At 35.0% G+C, this 26,238-nt stretch overlaps 1 protein-coding gene and 1 non-coding gene across 2 annotated transcripts; one reads left to right on the forward strand and one right to left on the reverse strand.

Annotated features, from left to right (window-relative positions):
- Window positions 1–821: 821 nt before the first annotated feature.
- On the reverse strand, window positions 822–929 carry LOC148568311 (small nucleolar RNA R71). The gene has a single exon (XR_015881837.1). It is a non-coding gene; the product is annotated as a small nucleolar RNA R71 (small nucleolar RNA).
- Window positions 930–13,111: 12,182 nt separating this feature from the next.
- On the forward strand, window positions 13,112–17,556 carry LOC107639462 (uncharacterized). Its single transcript, XM_016342965.3, has 10 exons — window positions 13,112–13,361; window positions 14,077–14,206; window positions 14,582–14,720; window positions 14,871–15,083; window positions 15,343–15,481; window positions 15,906–16,056; window positions 16,183–16,292; window positions 16,373–16,470; window positions 16,641–16,710; window positions 17,187–17,556. Exons 1-10 carry the CDS (start codon window positions 13,269–13,271, stop codon window positions 17,274–17,276), a joined length of 1,233 nt encoding a protein of 410 aa, XP_016198451.1. The 5' UTR covers window positions 13,112–13,268; the 3' UTR covers window positions 17,277–17,556.
- Window positions 17,557–26,238: the final 8,682 nt, after the last annotated feature.

The following is a 26,238-nucleotide window of genomic DNA, read 5'->3' on the forward strand; positions in this document are numbered from 1 at the left end:
TTATTTTTTATTTCAAAATTTTTTGAAAAATACTAACCTTTTTCAAAAACTATTTTCGAAAATCACTAACTCTTTTTCAAAAATTATTTTCGAAAATTCTCCCTCTCCCATCTTATTCTATTTATTCATCTCATCTCACATCTCTGCCCTCCTCACAGTTGTGTTTCTTCCATTATATTACATTCTTTGTCTCCCCCTCTTCTTCTACTCACACAGGGATCCCTATACTGTGGTATAAAGGATCCATATTATTATTATTATTTTTTCTGTGCCCTCTTCTTTGTCATATGAGCAGGAGCAAGGACAAGAATATTCTTGTTGAAGCAGATCCGGAACCTGAAAGGACTCTGAAGAGAAAATTAAGAGAAGCTAAATTACAACAATCCAGAAATAACCTTTCAGAAATTTTCGAACAGGAAGAGGAGATGGCAGCCGAAAATAATAATAATGTAAGGAAGATGCTTGGTGACTTTACTGCACCTAATTCCAATTTACATGGAAGAAGCATCTCCATTCCTGCCATTGGAGCAAACAACTTTGAGCTGAAACCTCAATTAGTTTCTCTGATGCAGCAGAACTGCAAGTTTCATGGACTTCCATCTGAAGATCCTTTTCAGTTCTTAACTGAATTCTTGCAGATATGTGATACTGTTAAGACTAATGGAGTAGATCCTGAAGTCTACAGGCTCATGCTTTTCCCTTTTTCTGTAAGAGACAGAGCTAGATTATGGTTGGATTCTCAACCCAAAGACAGCCTGAACTCTTGGGATAAGCTGGTCACGGCTTTCTTAGCCAAGTACTTTCCTCCTCAAAAGCTGAGCAAGCTTAGAGCTGATGTTCAAACCTTCAGACAGAAAGAAGGTGAATCCCTCTATGAAGCTTGGGAAAGATACAAACAGTTGACCAAAAAGTGTCCTTCTGACATGCTTTCAGAATGGACGATCCTGGATATATTCTATGATGGTTTATCTGAGCTATCAAAGATGTCACTGGACACTTCTGCAGGTGGATCCATTCACCTAAAGAAAACGCCTGCAGAAGCTCAAGAACTCATTGACATGGTTGCCAACAACCAGTTCATGTACACTTCTGAAAGGAATCCTGTGAGCAATGGGACGCCTATGAAGAAGAGAGTTCTTGAAGTTGATACTCTGAATGCCATGTTGGCTCAGAATAAAATATTGACTCAGCAAGTCAATATGATCTCTCAGAGTCTGCATGGAATGCAAGCTGCATCCAACAGTACTCAAGAGGCATCTTCTGAAGAAGAAGCTTATGATCCTGAAAACCCTGCAATAGCAGAGGTAAATTATTTAGGTGAACCTTATGGAAACACCTATAACTCATCATGGAGAAATCATCCAAATTTCTCATGGAAGGATCAAAAGCCTCAACAAGGCTTTAATAATGGTGGAAGAAACATGTTTAGCAATAATAAACCTTTTCCGTCATCCACTCAGCAACAGACAGAGAACTCTGAACAAAATACTTCTAATTTGGCAAACTTAGTCTCTGATCTGTCTAAGGCTACTGTAAGTTTCATGAATGAAACAAGATCTTCCATTAGAAATTTGGAAGCACAAGTGGGCCAGCTGAGTAAAAGGATCACTGAAATCCCTCCCAGTACTCTCCCAAGCAATACAGAAGAGAACCCAAAAGGAGAGTGCAAGGCCATTGACATAAGCACCATGGCCGAACCTACAAGGGGAGTGGAGGACGTGACTCCCAAGGAGGAAGACCTCCTGGGACGTCCAGTGATCAATAAGGTGCTTCCCTCTGAGGAACCAAAGGACTCTGAGGCTCATCTAGAGACCATAGAGATTCCATTGAACCTCCTTATGCCCTTCATGAGCTCTGATGAGTATTCCTCTTCTGAAGAGAATGAGGATGTTACTGAAGAGCAAACTGCCAAGTTTCTTGGTGCAATCATGAAGCTGAATGCCAAATTATTTGGCATTGATACTTGGGAAGTTGAACCTCCCTTGTTCATCAATGAACTAAGTGATCTGGATCAACTGACATTGCCTCAGAAAAGACAGGATCCTGGAAAGTTCATAATACCCTATACCATAGGCACCATGATCTTTAAGGCTCTATGTGACCTTGGTTCAGGAATAAACCTCATGCCCCTCTCTGTAATAGAGAAACTGGGAATCTATGGGGTGCAAGCTGCTAAAATCTCATTAGAGATGGCAGACAGTTCAAGAAAACAGGCTTATGGACAAGTAGAGGACGTGTTAGTAAAGGTTGAAGGCCTTTACATCCCTGCTGATTTCATAGTCCTGGATACTAGAAAGGAAAAGGATGAATCCATCATCCTAGGAAGACCTTTCCTGGCCACAGCAAGAGCTGTGATTGATGTTGACAGAGGTGAAATAGTCCTTCAATGGAATAAGGACTCCCTTGTGTTTAAAACTCAAGGATCTCCCTCTGCAACCATGGAGAGGAAGCAGAAAAAGCTTCTCTCAAAGCAGAGTCAACCAGAGCCCCCACAGTCAAACTCTAAGTTTGGTGTTGGGAGGCCACAACCAAACTCTAAGTTTGGTGTTGAACTCCCATATCCAAACTCTAAGTTTGGTGTTGGAGAGTCTCAACAAAGCTCTGCACATCTGTGAGGCTCCATGAGAGCCCACTGTCAAGCTATTGACATTAAAGAAGCGCTTCTTGGGAGGCAACCCAATTTTTATTTATCTAACTATATTTTTCTTAGTTATGTCTTTGTAGGTTCATGATCATGTGGAGTCACAAAATAAATATAAAAATTGAAAACGGAATAAAAAACAGCAGAAGAAAAATCACACCCTGGAAGAGCATCTGTCTGGCGTTCAGCGCCAGAACAGAGCATGGTTCTGGCGCTGAACGCCCAAAATGGGCAGCTTCTGGGCGCTGAACGCCAGAACAGGCATGGTTCTGGCGTTCAACGCCAGAAATGGCACACAAATGGGCATTGAACGCCCAAAATGGCCACCAACCTGGCGCTGAACGCCCAGAGTTGTGTGCAAAGGCATTTTTACATGCCTAATGGGTGCAGGGATGTAAATCCTTGAACACCTCAGGATCTGTGGACCCCACAGGATCCCCACCTACCTCCACTCACTTCTTCTCAGCACTCTCTTTCACACAACCCCATAAACACTCTTCCCCAAAAACCCTTCACCAATCACCTCAAACTCTCTTCCCCATCACCTCTTCACCACTCACATCCATCCACTCTTCCCCATAAACCTATCTCATAAACTCCACCTACCTTCAAAATTCAAAACCAATTTCCCACCCAAACCCACCCATATGGCCGAAACCTTTCCCCCCTCCCTTCCCTATATAAAGCCCTCTATTCTTCATCAAATTCACACAATACACCCCTCTACACCCTTCTTGGCCGAAACACTTCCCACTCTCCCTCTCCTCCATTTCTTCTTCTTCTTCATCTATTCTTTCTTTTATTGCTTGAGGGCGAGCAAAATTCTAAGTTTGGTGTGGTAAAAGCATAAGCTTTTTGTTTTTCCATTACCATTGATGGCACCTAAGACCGGAGAATCCTCTAGAAAGGGGAAAGGGAAAACAAAAGCTTCCACATCCGAGTCATGGAAGATGGAAAGGTTCATCTCCAAAGCCCATCAAGACCACTTCTATGATGTTGTGGCCAAAAAGAAGGTGATCCCTGAGGTCCCTTTCAAACTCAAAAGAAATGAGTATCCGGAGATCCGACATGAAATTCAAAGAAGAGGTTGGGAAGTTCTAACAAATCCCATCCAACAAGTTGGCATACTAATGGTTCAAGAGTTCTATGCCAATGCATGGATCACCAAGAACCATGATCAAAGTAAGAACCCGGATCCAAAGAACTATGTTACAATAGTTCGGGGGAAATACTTAGATTTTAGTCCGGAGAATGTGAGGTTGGCGTTTAACTTGCCCATGATGCAAGGAGATGAACGCCCCTACACTAGAAGGGTCAACTTTAATCAAAGGTTGGACCAAGTCCTTATGGACATATGTGTAGAAGGAGCTCAATGGAAGATTGACTCCAAAGGCAAGCCGGTTCAACTAAGAAGATTGGACCTCAAGCCTATAGCTAGAGGATGGTTGGAGCTCATTCAATGCTCAATCATTCCCACTAGCAACCGGTCTGAAGTTACTATAGACCGGGCCATCATGATCCATAGCATCATGATTGGAGAAGAGGTGGAAGTTCATGAGATTATACCTCAAGAACTCTACAAGGTGGCTGACAAGTCCTCCACTATGGTAAGGTTAGCCTTTCCTCACCTCATCTGCCACCTATGCAATTCGGCTGGGATTGACATAGAGGGAGATATCCTCATCAAAGAGGACAAGCCCATCACTAAGAAAAAGATGGAGCAAGCAAGAGAGCCCATTCATGGAGCTCAAGAGGCGTATGAAGCTCATCACCATGAGATCCCGGAGATGCCTCAAATGCACTTTCCTCCACAAAACTATTGGGAGCAAATCAACACCTCCCTAGGAGAATTGAGTTCCAATATGGGACAACTAAGGGTGGAACATCAAGAGCACTCCATCATGCTTCATGAAATAAGAGAAGATCAAAAAGCAATGAGGGAGGAGCAACAAAGACAAGGAAGAGACATAGAAGAGCTCAAGGACATCATTGGTTCCTCAAGAAGGAAACGCCACCATCACTAAGGTGGATTCATTCCTTGTTCTTATTTCTTCTATTTTTCGTTTTCTATGTTATGTGCTTATCTATATTTGTGTCTTCATTACATGATCATTAGTAGTTAGTAACTATGTCTTAAAGTTATAAATGTCCTATGAATCCATCACCTCTCTTAAATGAAAAATGTTTTAATTCAAAAGAACAAGAAGTACATGAGTTTCGAATTTATCCTTGAACTTAGTTTAATTATATTGATGTGGTGACAATGCTTCTTGTTTTCTGAATGTATGCTTGAACAGTGCATATGTCTTTTGAAGTTGTTGTTTAAGAATGTTAAATATGTTGGCTCTTGAAAGAATGATGACTAGGAGACATGTTATTTGATAATCTGAAAAATCATAAAAATGATTTTTGAAGCAAGAAAAAGCAGCAAAGAACAAAGCTTGCAGAAAAAAAAATAGGCGAAAAAAAAATAGAAAGAAAAAGAAAAAGCAAGCAGAAAAAGCCAAAAGCTCTTAAAACCAAGAGGCAAGAGCAAAAAGCCAATAACCCTTAAAACCAAAAGGCAAGGGCAATAAAAAAGATCCCAAGGCTTTGAGCATCAGTGGATAGGAGGGCCTAAAAGGAATGAAATCCTGGTCTAAGCGGCTAAACCAAGCTGTCCCTAACCATGTGCTTGTGGCGTGAAGGTGTCAAGTGAAAACTTGAGACTGAGCGGTTAAAGTCAAGGTCCAAAGCAAAAAAAGAGTGTGCTTAAGAACCCTGGACACCTCTAATTGGGGACTTTAGCAAAGCTGAGTTACAATCTGAAAAGGTTCACCCAATTATGTGTCTGTGGTATTTATGTATCCGGTGGTAATACTGGAAAACAAAGTGCTTAGGGCCACGGCCAAGACTCATAAAGAAGCTGTGTTCAAGAATCATCATACTGAACTAGGAGAATCAATAACACTATCTGAACCCTGAGTTCCTATAGATGCCAATCATTCTGAATCTCAATGGATAGAGTGAGATGCCAAAACTATTCAAGAGGCAAAAAGCTATAAGTCCCGCTCATATAATTGAAGCTATGTTTCATTGATAGTTTGGAATTTATAGTATATTCTCTTTTTTTTATCCTAATTTATTTTCAGTTGCTTGGGGACAAGCAACAATTTAAGTTTGGTGTTGTGATGAGCGGATAATTTATACGCTTTTTGACATTGTTTTTAGTATGTTTTTAGTAGGATCTAGTTACTTTTAGGGATGTTTTCATTAGTTTTTATGTTAAATTCACATTTCTGGACTTTACTATGAGTTTGTGTATTTTTCTGTGATTTCAGGTATTTTCTGGCTGAAATTGAGGGACTTGAGCAGAAATCAGATTCAGAGGTTGAAGAAGGACTGCTGATGCTGTTGGATTCTGACCTCCCTGCACTCAAAGTGGATTTTCTGGAGCTACAGAACTCGAAATGGCACGCTTTCAATTGCGTTGGAAAGTAGACATCCAGGGCTTTCCAGCAATATATAATAGTCCATACTTTGGCCAAGAATGGATGACGTAAACTGGCATTCAACGCTAGCTTTCTGCCAAATCTGGCGTCCAGCGCCAGAAAAGGAGCCAAAACCAGAGTTGAACGCCCAAACTGGCACAAAAGCTGGCGTTCAACTCCAAGAAGGACCTCTACACGTGCAACACTCAAACTCAGCCCAAGCACACACCAAGTGGGCCCCGGAAGTGGATTTATGCATCAATTACTTACTCATGTAAACCCTAGTAGCTAGTTTATTATAAATAGGACATTTTACTAGTCTTTTTTGGATCATCCTGGATCCTGGATTGTATTATTGATCCTCTGATCACGTTTTGGGGGCTGGCCATTCGGCCATGCCTGGACCTTTCACTTATGTATTTTCAACGGTAGAGTTTCTACACTCCATAGATTAAGGTGCGGAGCTCTGCTGTTCCTCAAAGATTAATGCAAAGTACTACTGTTTTCTATTCAATTCATCTTGTTTCGCTTCTAAGATATTAATTCGTACTTCAATCTGAATATGATGAACGTGACAATCATCATCATTCCCTATGAACGCGTGCATGACAACCACTTCCGTTCTACCTTAGACTGAATGGGTATCTCTTAGATCTCCTAACCAGAATCTTTGTGGCGTAAGCTAGAATGATGGCGCCATTCAAGAGAATCCGGAAGGTCTAAACCTTGTCTGTGGTATTCCGAGTAGGATTCAATGAATGAATGACTGTGACGAGCTCCAAACTCGCGATTGCAGGGCGTTAGTGACAGACACAAAAGGATAGTAAATCCTATTCCAGCATGATCGAGAACCGACAGATGAATAGTCGTGCCGTGACAGGGTGCGTTGACCATTTTCACTGAGAGGATAAGATGAAGCCATTGACAAGGGTGATGCCTCCAGACGATTAGCCGTGCCGTGACAGGGCATTGGATCATTTTCCCGAGAGATGACCGAAAGTAGCCATTGACAGTGGTGATGTATCACATAAAGCCAGCCATGGAAAGGAGTAAGACTGATTGGATGAAGATAGCAGGAAAGCAGAGGTTCAGAGGAACGAAAGCATCTCTATTCGCTTATCTGAAATTCTCACCAATGAATTACATAAGTATTTCTATCCCTATTCTATTAATTATTATTCGAAAACACCATTATCAATTTATATCTGCCTAACTGAGATTTGCAAGGTGACCATAGCTTGCTTCATACCAACAATCTCCGTGGGATTCGACCCTTACTCACGTAAGGTATTACTTGGACGACCCAGTGCACTTGCTGGTTAGTTACACGGAGTTGTGAACCATGGTCTTGGCATCATGTTTTTGGCGCCATTTCCAGGGAAAGAAAGAGCAATGAATTTTACATAATTAAAGTGTAATCACGATTCCGCGTACCACAAGCCTATCATCTACATCCAGAGCTTGAAACGGCTCGGCACACCAAAACAAGGGAAACCTCTCCACCAAATGTTCGTTCAAGTAAAAGGGAAAATCCTCGGGCACACTCCTAACTTTCACAAACATGGATTTGAAGTTCTTAAACGAGGACTTATACAGGCCGAATATCACACGACGGGGGTAGCTACTAAGATTTACCCACAAACTCCTATTTACCCCCTTGGCCTGAAATAATGAGAAGAACAACCTAAGAGATGGCGGACGATCTAGCAGCTCCATCAACACTTCGAATGCCCGAACAAAGCCCCAGGAGTTAGGGTGAAGCTGAGTCGGGGCACAATTCAGCCAGTACAGAACCCCACACTCAAACTCGGTGAAAGGGAGTCTCACTCCCAGTTCAATAAATAGGCAGCTATACATATAGAAAAAGGACCAATCGTCTAAACGGTCACAAACCCGGTCATCCCTTCCACACGGCAACAGTTCTATCCTTATATTGCTACCATCCCTAACCCAAACATTCGACCCCAGCAACCTCACCGACTCCTCATCATCAAATTGAGACACGCGCTCTCTCACCCTAGCATCAACCCAATCATAACAGCCTCCCACTTTATAGTTCTCCATTAAAGACAGGAAAAGAAAAACAAAAGAAAACAAAGAAGAAAGGAAGAGAGAATTACAACTGACCTGGCTTACTCATTTTTTAGACAAGGAGAAGAAAAAAACCTTTATCCCAAAATACAGCAGTTTGAAAAGAAAAAGAAAGTATAGGCAACATAAGAAACGGTTACCAACCCTGTGCATTTACTTCAAATTGGCAAAAAAGAGAGAGGCATTAAAACCACTACAGAAACCAACGGACAGGGATGCCTAGAGAAGCGGAGCGGTTTTCACATCAATCATTTCATACTGGCGCAAAGTACGAGGCCACTCAAAACGTTCAGCATTCCCAACAGAACCAAGCCGAGCTTGGGGGCTACAAGGACCATACGCGACAAACAAATTCGGCAACCGAGGATTCGGCACTCTTGGTCCGAAAGCTCGCCTTAGTCCTGTCCGCACCAAGGCAAGCTTGGGGGCTATGATACGTCACCCTTATCCTCGGTTGTGCAAAAAGCTCGGCACATGGGCTAATAAACTCGGTCCCGTATCAATCTCCCGAAATACTCGGCACAAACAGGAGCAGCCTCACCCAGTTGAAAACAAGAGACGTGCTTAGCAAACCTAAAGCACCGAAACAGAATATTCTAACCAACCTACAAACTAGGACTTATCCACAGCAAACGGTCAGAATAAATGCCTATAAAGCCGAGCTAATATCCTCGGCAAAGGGCAGGTTCTATCACTCTCAATCTTCTACTCTTTACTTTAAACTCATTCACTGAGAATTATTACTGACTTGAGTATTAGAGTATCTTGTGCAGGTATTCCCGCCGCGGTGTTTGACCTCGGCCGACGTAAAGCTCTTCCTCCCTAGTGGCGACTTACTCGGAAGTGCTTAAGCTCGGCCTCCCTAGTGTTCGGACGAACCAATAATAATAATAATAATAATAATAATAATAATAATAATAATAATAATAATAATAATAATAATAATGAAAATCTTTGCACTGCAAAAGCAAAGGAATTAAACTCCACAAATAAATTCTAAAACAAAAAATACCATATTTGGTACTTTCTATCAAATAGAGATCATTTTTGGAGAGCCAAAATATCATTTCTTATCATTAACATGCTTTTCAAGAAATTCCTTAAGCAAAACTTCACTATATCAAATATCAATAGAAAAAAAAAGGCAAATTAGCAAGAACCTTATCAACAGAACCAAAAAAATTAAATCCGAATAGATTAGCAAAGAAACATATTAATTAATAAAAGAAAGGCCAAATGCATAATTATAATATCTACTATAATAAGAATAATAAGTTCAAATTACACTAACACATCAGCTCTCTCTACCTAAAGTAACCACTAACCAATATAACCTATCCCCTTAAAAAATACTTATTAATACAAAAGCAAATAAACTAACCTTCAATTTCTGATGAGCTTCATTTATAAAATTTTCCTTGCATTCCTTTATTTGGTGAGTATAAACTGAAAGAAGAGCAAGTAATTAAACTAATTATCATGTGTTTACATAGAATGCTAAATTATAGAAAGTAATAACAAAAGAGTAAACATAATAACACTTTTTTATATTAAAGAATATTGCTGCATTGTTACTTTTATATGATTGAAATCATTTGCTTAGCTTAAAATTTTAGAACAATTTATAAACTAAAAGCAGGGGAAATTAATTTATAATGGATTACATCACACAAAAAATGGAAATTCGTTGCCGAAGATGTAGCAGAAAAATTACCTTAGGAGCACATTCAATCTATCACTCACCGGCTTCTAGTGTATTAATAAAATGAATGGTGAAAATGTAGAATTTCTTTGTTTTGTTGCTATGGTATGTGAACACATATAGCACAGATGGTTAAGGATCTGTGTGAATATAATGCAGAGTTCAGGTTATTATGATGGTTTTCTTTCTGTATATATTGAATGAGACACCAAAAGAAAAAAAATGATGGAAATTAGGAACATAAGAAGCTTGATGCTATTATACAACATCTGTTACAGCATATTATGATACAAGTAGCCAAGTACAAGGATAATTCAGAAAAAAAAGCTAGCATTAATTTTTACAGTTGGATGTAATCTTTCTTCAACTGAAGTTAGAACTCAATGCAGGGGTTGGCCACATTCAGAATCTGAAAAAGCCTTGTAGTCAAACTATCTTTTAAAGCAGGGGTAACAGGAATCTCCCTAAATCATGGTCTCCAATACTGCCTTGTTTTCATTAGATGCATGCTGTTCTTCTGCCTTGTTTTCCATTATATAATTTTAATTTGTTCTTAGACCAATTGAATAATGAAGTCAATTAATTGATCTGACTGGTGTGTTATAATCAATTAGGTCCATTTGAGAAGCTGATAGGTCAAAACTTAAAACATTGGATGGTCCTGAATATGTAAGGAAGGTTTCAGAAAATTGTGTGGCATACATGAAATCCGTAGAAACATTCGGTGATGCAGAAGAAAAGGCTATTCATGAATTCAGACAAGCCTTCAAGGATCAAAACTTCCTACCAAGCTCTACTGTCTTCTACGAACAATTCCTCGATGGAACATTAAGGGTCAGTATATATACTATACTTAATTAATTAATTTTAATTAACCAATAGTAAACTACATAATTCAAACCACACTTGTTGCTAATATTCAAATTTAATCTAAATGAATAAAAATAAATCAATAAAGCAATTAGAAGGTAGCAGAAAGACTTACATCCAATGTCTTGGACTCCAATTGCTTTTGTTTTGCATTTCTAAAATAGATTCATCAAAGAATATTGCCTCCTCATCATATCTGTTGAAATCAGACATTATTCACAAATAAAAAAGAAAAATTGAAACTCGATCAAGTGATTAAGTTACCCAAAACTAACCATCTTTAGAGACCTTAAGTAATGAAGAACTTTTCAAAGCTCAAGCAACAACAGCAACGGTGTCTTCGAAAACCTCATCAGCCTTCACATTACCAAGAGATCCACAACCTAAACCAAAGTTTGAAAATGCAGCAGTTATTCCACCGAAACACTAAGCAGGTAAAATCAAAAGCAAACACAGCGTCGTGCTTCGGTTAAACACGACTCCTAAGGCAAAACCCGCCGCTGCTGCTGCAGGGTCTCAGCCTCCTCTCCCACAGAAAGATTCGTTCACCAACCTCAACATGCATACCAACCAACTACAACACCGTCAAACTCGCAGACCTTTCCGTTTTTCCTCTTCTTCAACTCACGCCTTTTCCAGTCTTCCTTTTTGCTTCTGTATTTTCTCTAATCCTGAATGGTCGTGAGATTGAATTGAGAGAGAAACAAATTGAGGAAAGAGAGAGAGGAAGAGAGAGAAATGAAAATTTGAAAATTTTTTTGAAGAAGATTAAAAGTTTAAAACTCATTTGAAAATTTTTGCGGGAAAATTCCCGCTAATGAGTTTTATTAGAATTTGAAATCAAAACATTTGGCTAATCAAGGAAAGACAATTCGTGTGATGGTGTTATCAGCCAATTAAATGCTACGATTATCAACCTATCCGTCTTTCTAGGCTCCATTGTCCAGTCACGCTAGTTTCAACATCTATCATGAAGACGAAAAAAATAAAACTACATAAAACAGTTGTCACTCTCTCAGGAATCATCTAACAGTGCTAAATAGTGTGTGAATTTTCTGTTTGGCTAGTTAACCATTATATATTAATAGATGTGAATACTAAACATACTTAATTATCATCAAGATTATCAATTGATGCCGCTATAGAACAAGCACCATTATTAGAGAAAAATATATCTGCCAAGAGAATCAAATTAATTATTAAGTCTATATTCAACAATTTTTAATTGGTAACTAATACTTAAATTCTAAAATAGTAAGACGACAAAAACAAAAATAAAATAAAATGAGAAGAAATATAAAAAAAATTCTATACCTTGATAAACTTGTTGAAGAACTTTACCATTAACCCTATGCAAACTAAGGCCTCTACCATTTTAGGTGTTAAGGAACTGTGGTATAGATCGAGGACTCTTCCTCCAGTATTAAATACAGACTCTAAAATTACTGCAGAAATAGATATAGCCAATACCTCACAAGCCATATTTCTAAGTTGGACCTATTGGTCTTTTATATTATAATCTATTGAAAAATAACCAAGCCAACATAGGATTAACACTATTAATGATGATATACTTTTTTTTTTCTCTAATTTGATAAACTTTTAAATGTTTATTATAAGATCGTTAAATATTATTATAAATTTTTTATTTGATAATAAAAAATGAGATACAGTGTATTTAAAAAAAATTATAATTTTATAATATTATTATGAATAAAAATATTAGTAATTAATAAAAAGAGAAATTATTTATTAAAAGAAGAAAAACATATAACTTTTTTTTCTTATATTCTCTTTATTTTCACTATTTAGATAACAGAAAATGTTTATATAAAATTCATGTTCATAATTCTTTATTTTCCTTCTATTTTCTTTTTATAACCAAAAAATAGAAAAAAACTTTTTCCATTCATTTTGTTTCTATTATTTTTTTAATAATTTCTATCCAATCAAATAATGTATTTGTTAGGGTTCCATTAAATCGATGAAAAAAGATTTTTTTTTATTTTTTAATATATTTGACAAATTTTAATAATAAAAATAAAAATATTAAAAAAATCAAAAAATATTTTTTTGAGAATCTACAATTTAAATTTTTTTTAAAAAGATTTTTTTTTAAAAAAATATTTTTTACATCATAAATAAAAAAATATTTTTTATCTTATTTTATTCAAATATAATTGATAAATAAAAAAATGTTTTTATATAAAATATTTAAATATAAAATTATTTTTATTTTTATAAAAAATCTTTTAAAAAAAATATCTTTTTTAAAAAGAACTCCCAAACAAGCCTAAAGCATATAAGAGTAATTATTTTTTATTATGCATTATCGGGTAAAAAAGAAAAAGACACCGTGCGTTCGTTTGGCTATTCCTTATTATCGAAAAGTAGGGTTTTTGCTCGCTGTCATTGTTCTCTGCCGCGCAATCAAGCAAAAAAGCACGTTAGGGTTTCCCAATCTCGCAGTTGCAGAGACAGCTTCGCAGCGACAATGGCCACTCTCGTCCCTACCTCCGAGGAAGATGCCGCTCTCTCTGTCGTCCGTTTCGCCTCCGAGCTCGCCTGGGCCGACGCCGGTCCCGAGGTAACTCTCCCCTTCCATTTTTTCTTTCTCATCAAATCCAGTTTGTCTTTCTTTTGATTGGTTCTAATTGTTGGAGGCTTATTTTTAGTTTTAATCGAACGAGTGAACATGGTGAGATAATATGATTCTTGTAGAGGTTTAACTGTTAAGGATGCTTGTATGTATCCTAAGTTGAGATGCTTCTGGATGTTGAATCTCACTCTATAACAATTGATGATGACTTTAGGTGTTTGACTTTGTTCGAAAATTTTAGGCTTGATTGCACTTTTGATGATATTTTTCTACAATTGGTCTTGCATTCTACAAGTTTCTTAGATACACTTCGATGTTTGGAAAGTGATAGGGATTCTACACTGTAGAAGTTCCTTAGAATTGGGGGTGGTGGATTGGGTAGGGCAAATGATGCATGACTGATAGAGCTTAGGGTAGGGGCTGAGAAAAGTTAAAAGAAAACGTAGCATTAGTTTACTCTGTTTCATGCTATACAACATTATCTTTTTTGAGGAAAGATTATAATTAAGATGAGAAGAATGATACAAGGAGAAGGGGGAAGGGGGGAGAAATCCTTTAAACGAGTGAAAACAAACGAAAGTTAAAAAAATAAGGCTTTATCTCCCTGTATCCCATATTTATATGTGAGCACATCATTATGCTCTTCTCATAATTAAGCATATTTGTTATTCATGAATTTCCTGATACTATCTTTGGTTTTCAGGTTGCTGAGCCACAAGTTAGTAGACTATGCATGGAGGCTGAAGAGTTCATTGCTATGGGGAAGTGGTTGGAGCTAGCATCATTGATGATTACGTCTGCTGAGTTGATCTTCTCAAAGGTTACTGAAAAAGGTAGAGTACTCTTTTTGCTTGAAAAAGATATATACTGCTTAAAATGCTAAGACGTATCGTGATACATGCATGATGATAACATCGTGCATTGATTCTCTAATATCTCGCATCACACCCTTATGTCTTTTCTTGATAGGTTAACTATACATGGTGCGTGCACGATGAACTGTTGTCTGATTGTGTTTGTTGATGTAATATTTTTGCTGCTTTGATACTTTCTTGTATAGATTACAATTTTATGATACATAACTAATTGCTTTGGATAGGATGTGCCATGAATGCTCGGATTTTAGCTGAAATCTAATATTCTATCAGGTGATCATAATGTATAGTATTTTGAGAGGAACTGTTATTTATTTATTCATTCTATACCAGATGTGGAGTCCATCTTCACTGTTATCTGCAATCTTGTTACGAAGACTGAGAATCCAGATGAAGTAATGGAGATCATCAAAGTTATATCAGCAAAATTAATTCAACAACCTAATGAAAAGCCTGCGGTGCGCTTGAAGATGTAATATTACAGCTACTTGATTTTGATTTAAAACTGACATTTCATGGTGCTATTACTTGTGTTTTGTTTTTGTTTTCTCTCTCTCTCCCTCCTTTTCTTTTTTAATTATTATATATATATATATATATAATTTCATATTTTTCTTTTCAGTTTGATCAATCTGTACAATCTTGTGGAGACTCCATACTGCCGCTTTTACATCTACATGAAAGCGTTGAATTTAGCAGCTGAAGGGAAAGTCACTGAATACATTATCCCTTCATTAAAAAATATTGACAATTTTTTGAAAGACTGGAAAATTGGGATATCAGAACAGAGAGAACTCTTTCTTACTATCTCCAAGATTTTGAAAGAAAATAAAAGGTATAGTAGAAGCAATTTTTAACTATATGTAACATTTTGAAAGAAGAGATATGGTATAGCAGGTGGTGGTTTCCTGTTGATTGTGATTTGTTTTCTTTTTTCTCTGCTCTCTTGGTAGTAGGATTATATATTAAGTTTCTATCTATCACTACGACAATCTACTCTCCACTTGGCAACCCCACCTCTCCTTTTTGACTTTTTTTTTCATCAGAATTTATATGAAAATTAGTAATTAGTATAATTTTTTGTTTCATCCCAGCATGGCTAAAGACTCTTTTAAGTTCTTGACAAATTATTTGGCAACTTTTAATGGAGAAGATGCACATGAATTGAGTGAAGCAAAGGAGGAGGCTGTGCATGCAATCATTGATTTTGTGAAATCACCTGATATATTCCAGGTACCTTGAGTGTTTATTTATGAAATTTGAATGAACGAATGTTTTTGCCATCGCGCGTAGTTCAAATATGCTTGTGTCAGTAGTACAATACTAAAATCATCCTTAAAAGAGTTTTGGAATGTCAATTTTATCCTCCAAAGATTAGCAGCATCTTAGTGGTCCTCAGGTGAATAATTGTGGCAATTGTATATTTGTATGACATCAATTCAGTTCTAGTAGGTAGTAATTTTGGACTATTTTGATGTTTAGAATTAAGAATAATCAACTGAGTGACCTAACCAACTCAAATCTTTAGAGGACCAAAATGGGTGTTCACTTTTTTTTTTGTACTCTAGATATCCAAGTATATATTTTTGATCCTCTTTTTGCATAGACTGTTGCAAGTTCTGGAAGAGTATCATTAAAGTTGTATTTCATGTTGTAGTGTGATTTATTAGACATGCCTGCTGTTTTGCAATTGGAGAAAGATGCCAAATATGCTGTGTTATACCAGCTTCTCAAGATTTTTCTTACTCAGAGGCTGGATGCTTACTTAGAATATCATACTGCAAATTCTGCCTTGGAGAAAAACTATGGTAAAACTTTTTATTCATGGACTAATCCATTATTATTTTTTCGTTTTTGGAGTAGTATTCTATTTTGAGCGCACCTTTTTCTTTGGGTACATAAAAACATTTTTTTTTGTGGAATGATATTTTTAGGTCTTGTGCATGAAGAATGCGTTGCTAAAATGAGGTTGATGTCATTGGTGGATCTTAGCTCTGATGGATCTGGCCAAATTGCGTATGAACTTATAAGAGAAACACTGAAGGTAAATTTGTATTTGCATTCTAGTTAAATTTAATTTATATGGATTCATGTTAGCAAAATTGAATTTCTATGAATTTTCAGATCAATGATGATGAGGTAGAACTCTGGGTGGTTAAGGCAATAACTGCAAAGTTGATTGACTGTAAGATGGACCAAATGAATCAAGTTGTAGTTGTTAGGTATGTTGCTGCCTCCATAGCACAGTTATTCCTGCTCCTTGCTTGATTGTTGGTTTTCATTTTTATTTGGGCACATGGAAATAGCTATTGTTAGTAGCACGATAATATATCCTAACATGATCAAGAGATTAGGTTGTTATGTTGGATTTAATTCAAATTCTCTATTGCAGTCATCACACCGATCGTATGTTTGGTCAGCACCAATGGCAAGCACTGAGAACAAAGCTAGTGACATGGAGGGTAAAGATTCTCTCTTGTAAATGTCAAAATTATCACACAAATATGTTTGATAATTGCATTCCTGAATTTAGTCCGATAGAAAATGATCTACATTGTTATTTTACAAATATGAATGTTAGCCAATAAAAGTCCCACAAGAATGTCGATAAATAACCAACTTGAAATTATGATCATAACCGTTATTTAAGAATTCAAAATCATCTAAATTTTGATTTTGGATTCCCTAAATTGAGTTGTGAAGTGATAAAAGATGATCACCACGCTGAGATCAATAGCTTGAGTGAGTTTTGCCCAATAATAAAAAAGATGGTTATTCAAGTAATTAAAGGTTCCATTGCAAGTGAATTTCACTTTACAATTCTGCTTATTTTAGAGGATCTAAATCTGTAATAATGTTTGATTATATTGCACCTGTTCAAGGTAAAAAGCATTGCATTATGTTTTATGTTTTGATATATTTTGTCTCCAATTACCAGGATAATATTTCGAATGTGATCAATACAATTCAGGCTAACAAAGTAACCGAAGATGGGTCCCAGGCAGTCCAAGGTTTGGTGGTTCGTTGAGAAGGTTTTTTTTTGGATCTTTTGTCTTATCTAGATTTAATCTAAGTTTGTCATTCTTTTTCTTAACTAGTGAGAGGAAAAGGTTGTAATTTGTTCTGTTACAAGTATACCATTTTTGTCGTAGAAGTTATTTGTTGGTTAATAGTTAATACTTTTTAACTCATCTCATATCGACTAGCCTGGCGTCTAAATTTTTCACCGATGGTTGGCCCCCGAGTTAATATTACTCGCTAAGATTCGGATTCTTTGTGTATTTTATTTTAAAAAAGTTTGAGTTCAATTTATATGCATTTCATTGATGTTATATTAGTCTAGTGAGTGGGGAAGTTTAGCTTTGACAATGGTGAGTCATGTCCCTCCAAATTTTTTGTAGAAGCATTAGTATTACTTTGTTCAAGGAGTGAAATTGGTTAAGTTGGGCAAGTCTTGCACTAAAAACTTAGTTATCCCAGATTCAACTCTTACGTCGTCCATAATTTCTTATAGTTCAAATGTAACATATTAGAATGGGCTTTGACAAGAGTTTTTTGCCTCTCCCAAAAATTGTTTCAAGCTTCGCCACCGAGTCTATTGTTAAACCTCGTTTATTATCTTATACAGATTAATTTCATAGCATCAGTATATTGTTTGGCATTTATATAAGGTTATTTGTTCTTCCAGTGGTAATATGTAATTTGTTTTAAAATGTTATATAATACTCTTTTTTTGTTTTAAAATAAGTATTGTTTTTATTTTTTGAGTTCATTAAAAAGTGAATGTATCTAAACAAGAGGTTTATCTATAATATAGTTGGTTTAAAGTAATAACTATGCTAGGTAGTCAACATTAGCCAATTCTAATGTTTAGGATTAGAATTTAGAATTAAAAGCTTATGATTTAGGATTTAAAATGTAAAATAAATAATTTAAAAAAGTTTGACTGAAAAAAGTTAATTATCTAGCACTATTTTATAAATGTTTTACTCGCTCAATTATTTCAAAATGCATTCTTTAAAATGTCAGACCAAATTTCCAACAAGTTTAACTGCCAACCGCAAATTGAGCTATTTGATAAACTCGACCGGCTCTAAACTTTCTCAAAGAAATAGTGCGATTTCTTTTTTTGGATATGGACCATGGGCAGCCCTACAGAAAAGCCAATCCTAGACCCGCCCTAGCCAAATTCAACCCGTAGCAACTCCCTTTCCACAAATCCAACCGCGCTAGCAACAAGTTGCCGAATCTCTTCCAAAATTCATCTCCAACGCCAAGACCATTCCCTTTTCCTAATCGCCTGGAATTGTCTATCAAATTAGTTCGACTTCCAACCACACTGCAACGGGTAAATCATATAGGACAAGCATCTCTGAGATTGATACAACACCCAGAAAAAGAGAGGATGCTATCGCTTCTATCTTGACCGCGGCGTCCGTTTCGCCACTGCAAGAAATAGTGCGACTTAAAAACAATGTCATTCCAATAAGGAAATTAAAAAAAAAAACCAAAGTAAGAACTATGAGTCTATGATGACAAATTAAAAGTTTTTCCATGGCTGAAAAAAGACCGTCTTGGAAGCAAAATGTAATGGAATGTGCTTTTGGCCTAGATGAGAAGTCTACCTAGACAAAATAAAACATAAACGACAAAGTAAGGCAAGTGCACTGGAAGGGATGAATCATGATCTGGTCTCTGCAACCATGGGAGAGCTCGTGTTAGTTGCAAGGATAGGGAATCGAATGCTGGATTCAGGCGGGTTGGGTGTTTGGGTTCAGGTTGTGTTAATGGACTTAGCCCAAGACAAAATGAAAGGCTGCTTTCATATGTCCAGAAGTAGCACAACCCTAAACCCTATTTTTGGCATTGTAATTCAAGTTTTTTGGTGTGGATATTATAAATTTGAGGGTTAAATTTGTGATTTTATTTTTTTTAAAAATATAAATTTAAGGGTCAAATTTATGATTTATAATTTTTTTTCACAAAATTAACCTACTGATTTGCTTATTCCTCAAAAAAATTTTTCACCTCACACAAATCTGAGGCTCAGATTTTTTTTATTATCCTAAATTGGACTCTAAGCGATTTATGAATTCTAATTAATTTTTTTATTTCTATATCCATAAAAATATATTATTTTTCTATAATTGAGTATAACATATTTAAAATTTCCATAACTAAAAAAATTAGCCTTAACACAACCCACCCCAAGATCTTAGGATATCAAAATAATATTCAAAAATTCATGTCACTAACCAAAATAATTTCAAAAAATATGAACAATAAATAAATTATCATAAAATTTTAAAACATAAAAAAATAATTATATATTAAATATATTTAAAAAAAAGACTTAGAGATCAGGTTTTGATATTATTCTTTACGAACATTATTTAAAAAAATAATTCTTTTCATTCTTAAATTTGATAACTTTATACTAAGTGATTTTTTAAAAAAGTTTTTATGATAAATGACCAAATATTTTTGAAAAATAAAAAAAGTCTAAATATCGATTTTTACTTTGATTTTCGTACATATTTTTTAATAGTTATTCAAATGTCTTTATAAAAATTTGGATTAAATACACAATTCATACAAATTTTTTTTACTACCTATAAAAAATATAATATTTATTCATTATTTTTATCACGTTTTCAACATTTAAAAATTTGTTTATTGTTAATATTTTTAAAAATTATTTTTGTTAACGATACGAATTTCGAATGCCATTTGATAGTTTACCCTATTATTATGTGTGTCTTTAGCTACTTCTAGGTTGTTAATGAATATCGAAGAAGCACATGGATGAAATAAACTACATTGGATTTGGTTAGTATCCAAATTTATAGGAGATATGCATGTAGTAGTACGCGTCTATCATTTATTAAAATAAATGTATTGATGTCGGTTGATTTTGTGTTTTTACAGTTTCTACTTGTTCTTTAAATTATCGACCTTATTCTTATACTGCTATCATATAAAATATTCCATTAATTATTTAAAGTTGATCACATAGTGGGACTATGTTAAAATTGAGTGAAACTTTTTTTGGATTTAAATAAAACACTTTAAATTTTAAGAACCAAAATAGGATTATGTCCAAACGTAAATGACCAATTTAATACTTTATCTGATCTATAAAATTAAACACATGTATACTTCATTAAACGGATTAAACAAACACATAATAATTTATTTATTATAAAAATACAAAAAAAATTATTTTTAATTGATAATTTCTTTGTTACACTTTAGTCTTTAAATGGAAGGAGTCTAATGAATTGACTATTTATCAGTTAAATCAATTTAATATTTATTTTTCTCCTTTTTTTTTCTGTTTTTTAAAGTCTTTTTCTGTTGAGCAATAATTCAGATTAAAAAATTTAAAAATTTTAGATATTTTTATTACAAGTCGTTTTAGACAAAGCTTTTAATCTCTTCTCATCTAAGAAAAAAATAGATAAAATATATTCTTAATATTTGTGATTTTTTTTTATAAATATTTCTAACATTTAATTGTATTTAATTTTGTCCCTAACGTTTTTAGCTTGTATTAAAATTAATTTTGGATGTTAATTAATTTTGGATGTTAACTCCATCTGAAATATTGGGAACAAAATTGAAAACATTTAGAGATAATTTTCAAATAAATCGAAAATATTAAAGACAAAATTAAAAATATTAGAGACAAAATTAAATAAAATTAAACATTAAGAGTATTTTTGAAAAAAATTATAAATTTTTTAGAAACAAAAAGTATATTTTACCCAAAAAAATATTTAAAACACTTTGAAATTTAGACATCTTTAGTGTATATAAGTCCAAATTATATTTTTGTGAATCAAAGGTAGTTCATACACATTATATAACATTAGACATAATCTTATACCATATGTAAAAAGTTTTTAGATAAACTCTTGCTTTCGAAACTCATTGTAATTGATCCAATACTGCTTTCTAGTCCTTGAGAAGCATTAGAAAAAGAATATAAAAATTTTTTAGTTAGATTGATGTTTAATCTAATCTGAGTCACTCTTAATCCTGAAAACGCTAAAAGAAAAAATGTCTAAAATTTTTAGATTGATATTTGATCCAATCTGAGTTACTCCTAGTTTTAAGAAGACCTAGTAAAAAAAATATCTAAATTTTTTAAATTGGTGTAATTCAATATGAACCAAGGTTTAGTGTAAGAAAATTTAAAAAAAAATATCTATTTGTGGACTCATTCAAATAGTAAAATCTCTGTATTCCTTGAGAATTGGACTTAGGCATTTCGGCAGAACCAATATGCATCTCCGTGTTGATCTTCTAAACGTAATCTCTTTATTTTCATGTATTTGTCTTGGACTTTGTTTAGAAGTTATTTCAAATGCTTTTCTAAGCCTTTTCTATACTCTAGATGTTTTTCACAACTGATATATTTAAGAACTCACAAACTATTTTACAAAAGCTAATAACTTCAGAAACAATTGTAAAAAAACTTTATAAGAAGTATTTAAAAATTACTTAACATACTTTGCTATTCACAAATCCAAAGACTTGATATGCTTTTAAAGTGAATTTATTTCATAAAAAGAATTAAGTACTATTCAACTTCCTTTTCGTACACATTGAGCCATTTCAATTGGTATTAGAGTTGATCTTCTAAGAAGTTTCAACATATTAACAAATTGTAGAAGAAATGGTCCTTATAACAAGTTACAACGAAGGGCTCTATCTCAATCATGGTCTATATTTTAATGGAAAGAACTGCTCATATTGAAAAGACAAGATAAAACTTCTCATACAATGAAAACAATAATTTTGTGACAAGTTTAACAAAAAAAATTTTCTATTTAAAAAACTTAAAGGTTTTTTTTAATCTTAATTAATGATTTTTTTTGAAGTTATTTATACAAGTATAAATAGTTTTATTTTTCAAATTTAAATATTTAACAATGTTACTATTTCGTTTTAAAAAATGTTCATTTATTATATTTTTAGTAACTCGTAATATCCTTAATTTCCTTGCTAGTATACAAGTAAAATGTTAGCTGTTGAAAATAAAGAACCACGTTTTATTTGCTTATGAGCTTCTTTGCTGCTTGGTGTGAAAGCATGGAAGATATTCTCTCTTTATTTTATCAGAGCTCTACTAGCATCTATATAATTAACCATGTGAAGTGTGAACACAAGAAGTCATGGCATCACGTGTTTCTCTTCCACTTGTGTGAAAGACATTATTGCTTTGCAGATTTATTGCTCTGCTTCATGTATTAAATACGATCGTGATAGGGACAACGAGGAACTTATTTAGAATAATTAGGCCAGCTGGTAATTCCGGCAGTAAGTTTAGTTAGAAGTTCAGTAACAGAGTAGATACATATTAATATATTTTACTAGAAAATAAAACTTAGATTTTAGTCATTTTATGATCTATCATTAAAAAATTTTAGTGCTAATTATAATAGTAGTTGCCAATTTTTTTTTAATAATTGTAAAAAAATATAATTTATAATAATCATTTTATCAGCAATTTGTAAGGATTATTAAAAATAATATTAAAATTATAATGTTATTTATTTTTAACTCTCATTGCTATTGTTATTAAAATTTTAAAGTATTTTTAATTATATTATTTTTATCAATAATTATTATTATTATTATTTGTATATAATATAAATATATTAAAATTAATTACTATAAAATAAAATATTTTATTAAATCCACAGTAGAATATAGGTCATGCTAAAGTGTACGTGGTACAGTATAAAATAAGGCTAATTTTTTTTGGATATTACACAACATTGTGTTATGCATTGATATTGGAACCGATGTGTGTTTTTTAGTGGTGTGGCAGTAATTTTTTTTTAAAAATGTATATCTTTAAATCAATTGGTCCGATTTGATGTAGTAAAAATCGGTTCGTTCGATTTCTTTGTTGGAGAATTTGGATTTTTGTAGAGTAAATATTGGTGGATTCGATTAGAGTATTTTAATTTTTTTTAAACTCTGAAACCCAAAATCGAAGAGTCTAAGATGTGGTGTTTAAAAAAATTTAAATTAAAAAATTCAAAACGCTGGGTTTGATTTGTGTGTGCGCACAAACACGCATGCGTGCGCGCACACATCCCACCAAGACATTTTTACCAATTGCAGATATCTTTTCTTCGTCTTCACCACCTTTTCTCATTTATTCTTCTTCGCTGCTGCTATAAAGGTGTAAAAGTAAGTCACAGTGAGTAAATTGGGATATGACGGTAGTTCTCACTCTTTACAACCCTTCGACCTCCATCATTCCTGCTCGAATCAATATATAGTCTACCTCCATAGTGGTTTGATAGGCTATGGCACCGAAGTCTAGAATCCAAGGACCTGCTTTCCGGCGCCAGTGGACTCGTTGGCGTCTAGTGGGATAGGAGAATGTCTTGTTTGTTGCACGATTGTGATTGTCCAAGATCTAGAGTCATTAATCTAAGCAGATGGTTGTACGAACCTCGGTCCTTTTACTCGAAATGTGGTTCACGCAAATACTGTTGATCTAGTGGGTATGATGGCATCAGTAGGGATCTTCTTGTTTTTCCATACCCTGAGTACTTTCTTCTAGGGGCCTCTTCCTTTCTTGATGCTGCACTCCTAACACCAAACTTAGATTTGATGCCAGGAGTAATTTCGTTGATCGTCACCAGAGGAGGCTTGAGCTGCAGACCATGTTGTGTATCATCAGGGGATTTTTGAAGGTTTGGATCAATAAGCTCAGACATGCACATTTACTTTTCACTTGATGAATGCATATTTTTAAAGACATGAAAGACCAGTTGCTCCTCATGCACTCTAAGCACTAGTTCACCCTCTTCTACATCAATTAGAACTCTCCCAGTGGCTCGAAATGATCTTCCTAGGATTATAGAGGCGTTGTCATCCTCTTCCATGTCAAGAATGATAAAGTCAGCTAGTAGGAAAAGCTTTTCCACTTTGACCAAGAGATTCTCCACTATTCTATGTGCATGTTTCAGAGATTTGTCTGTTATTTATAATGCTATCCTTGTTGGTTGTGCCTCTTTGATTTGTAAATTTTTCATCACAGACAAGGGCATTAAATTGATACTTGTGCTTAGATCATACAAAACTTTCTCAAAGGTTGTGCTCCCAATGGTACATAGAATTTGGAAGCTCCCTGGATCTAGTATCTTCCTTGGCAAGTTACTCTGAATCATGGCACTACATTCCTTGGTCAGGACCATTGTCTCATCTCCCTTTAAGGTCCTTTTCTTGGATAGTAACTCCTTCATGAATTTAACATAGAGAGGCATTTACTCCAAAACCTCAGCAAAAGGAATATTAATTTGCAACTTTCTAAAGACTTCCAAGAACTTTGAAAACTGCCGGTCCTTGGTTTTCTTTTGAAGCCTTTGGGAATATGGGATTTTGGGCTTATACTTAGGCATTGGAGACTTCACCTAGTATTGCTCAACATCAACTAGAAAGGGATTATCAGGGTGCCTCTTAGGTGCGTGCTTCTCCTTGGCTTGTGCCTTCTTTGGAGCTTCTCTTCCAACTGGCTTCTCAGTAACCTGTGCTTCCGTACCTGCCACTTATCCACTTACCAAGGTGATAGCCTTGCATTCTTCTCTTGATTTGGAATTATGTTACTAGGAAAGGTATTGGTGTACCTCTTATCAATTACAGCAACTTGTGTGGCTAGTTGACCCATCTGAACCACCAAGTTTCTAATTGATACTTTGGTTTCCTACATTAAACTATTAGTATTCTTGGCAAGTTCTGCAACTACAGATTTCAAGTCAGAAGATTTCTGAGAAGAGGAGGGTACATGATGTGGTTGAGAGGATTGAAAATGTCGGTTGTTACTGTTGAGATTATTCTGATTAAAATTACCCAGAGCACAGTTGTTGTTGTTGTTGAAGTGTGGTTGCCTCTGTGGTTGATTTTTTCATCCAAAATTTGGGTGATTCCTCCACCACGGATTATAAATCTTGGAAAACAGATCATTATTGGGAGGTCGGGAGATATTGCTCATGTAATTAAGCTATTCAGGAGGAAATTGACCATAATCATAACTCTCACCTTGAGAAAATTCCCCACTCATGTCATAAGAAGCATCTTGGTTATTAATAGCTGAGACTTGTAATCCAACCAAGTGTTGAGTAATGGCATTTATCTGTTGAGACATGGCTTTATTCTGAGCAACAATGGTATCCAGAGCATCTAGTTCCATGACTCCTTTCCTCATGGTGATTTTCACAGAAGAGTATAGATAGTAGTTGTTAGCAACTATCTTAATCAACTCTAGAGCCTCTTCAGTGCTTTTCTTCATATGAAGGGATCCTCCTGCAAAATTATCCAAAGAGGTCCTGGCGGCCTGAGTAATCCCATTATAAAAGATCTGCAACTATATTAAGTCTGGAAACATGTCGGGAGGACACTTTTTAGCATAACCTTGTACCTTTCCCAAGTTTCATAGAGAAACGCACCCTCTTGTTGCCTGAAGGTCTAAACATCAGTCGTCAGATTGGTCACCCTCTGAGGTGGAGAAAATTTGTTTAAGAACCGGCTGACTACATTATCCCATGTATCCAAGCTCTCCTGGGGCTGTGTATCAAGCCACTGCTTTTCTTGGTCCCGTACAGTAAACGAAAAGAGCAACAACCAGTAAACATCAGGATAAACTCTGTTGGTCTTCACTGTATCACAAATTTGTAAAAAATTAGAGATAAACAAGTTTGGATTTTCCCGCGGGAGTCCATAAAATTGACAGTCTTGTTGCACCAAAGTAATAAGCTGAGGCTTTAACTCAAAGTTGTTGGCATTCATAGGGTGCACAATAATGCTACTGCCATAGAAAGTGGGATTTGGAGCAGTGTAAGAATCTAGAGTTCTTTTAGGTTGCTCAGGAGTATTAGGAGCATTAGGAATAACAACATTGTTGTTGTTATTTGGCTCCATAGTGATTACTTCAGCTTCTTCCTTAGAATTGTCTCTGAGACTTTCAG

The sequence above is a fragment of the Arachis ipaensis genome, chromosome B4 (assembly GCF_059453495.1).
Source record: "Arachis ipaensis isolate K30076 ecotype BB chromosome B4, ASM5945349v1, whole genome shotgun sequence".
NCBI classification, from domain to species: Eukaryota; Viridiplantae; Streptophyta; class Magnoliopsida; order Fabales; family Fabaceae; genus Arachis; species Arachis ipaensis.

Excerpts from the sequence above, each read along its gene's own strand:
- LOC107639462 (XM_016342965.3), top strand. The coding sequence starts at position 13,269 with ATGGCCACTCTCGTCCCTACCTCCGAGGAAGATGCCGCTCTCTCTGTC. Across the intron at positions 15,084-15,342 it reads ATTTTGAAAGAAAATAAAAG|CATGGCTAAAGACTCTTTTA; the intron begins GTATAGTAGAAG and ends GTTTCATCCCAG. Across the intron at positions 16,711-17,186 it reads CAAAGCTAGTGACATGGAGG|GATAATATTTCGAATGTGAT; the intron begins GTAAAGATTCTC and ends TCCAATTACCAG.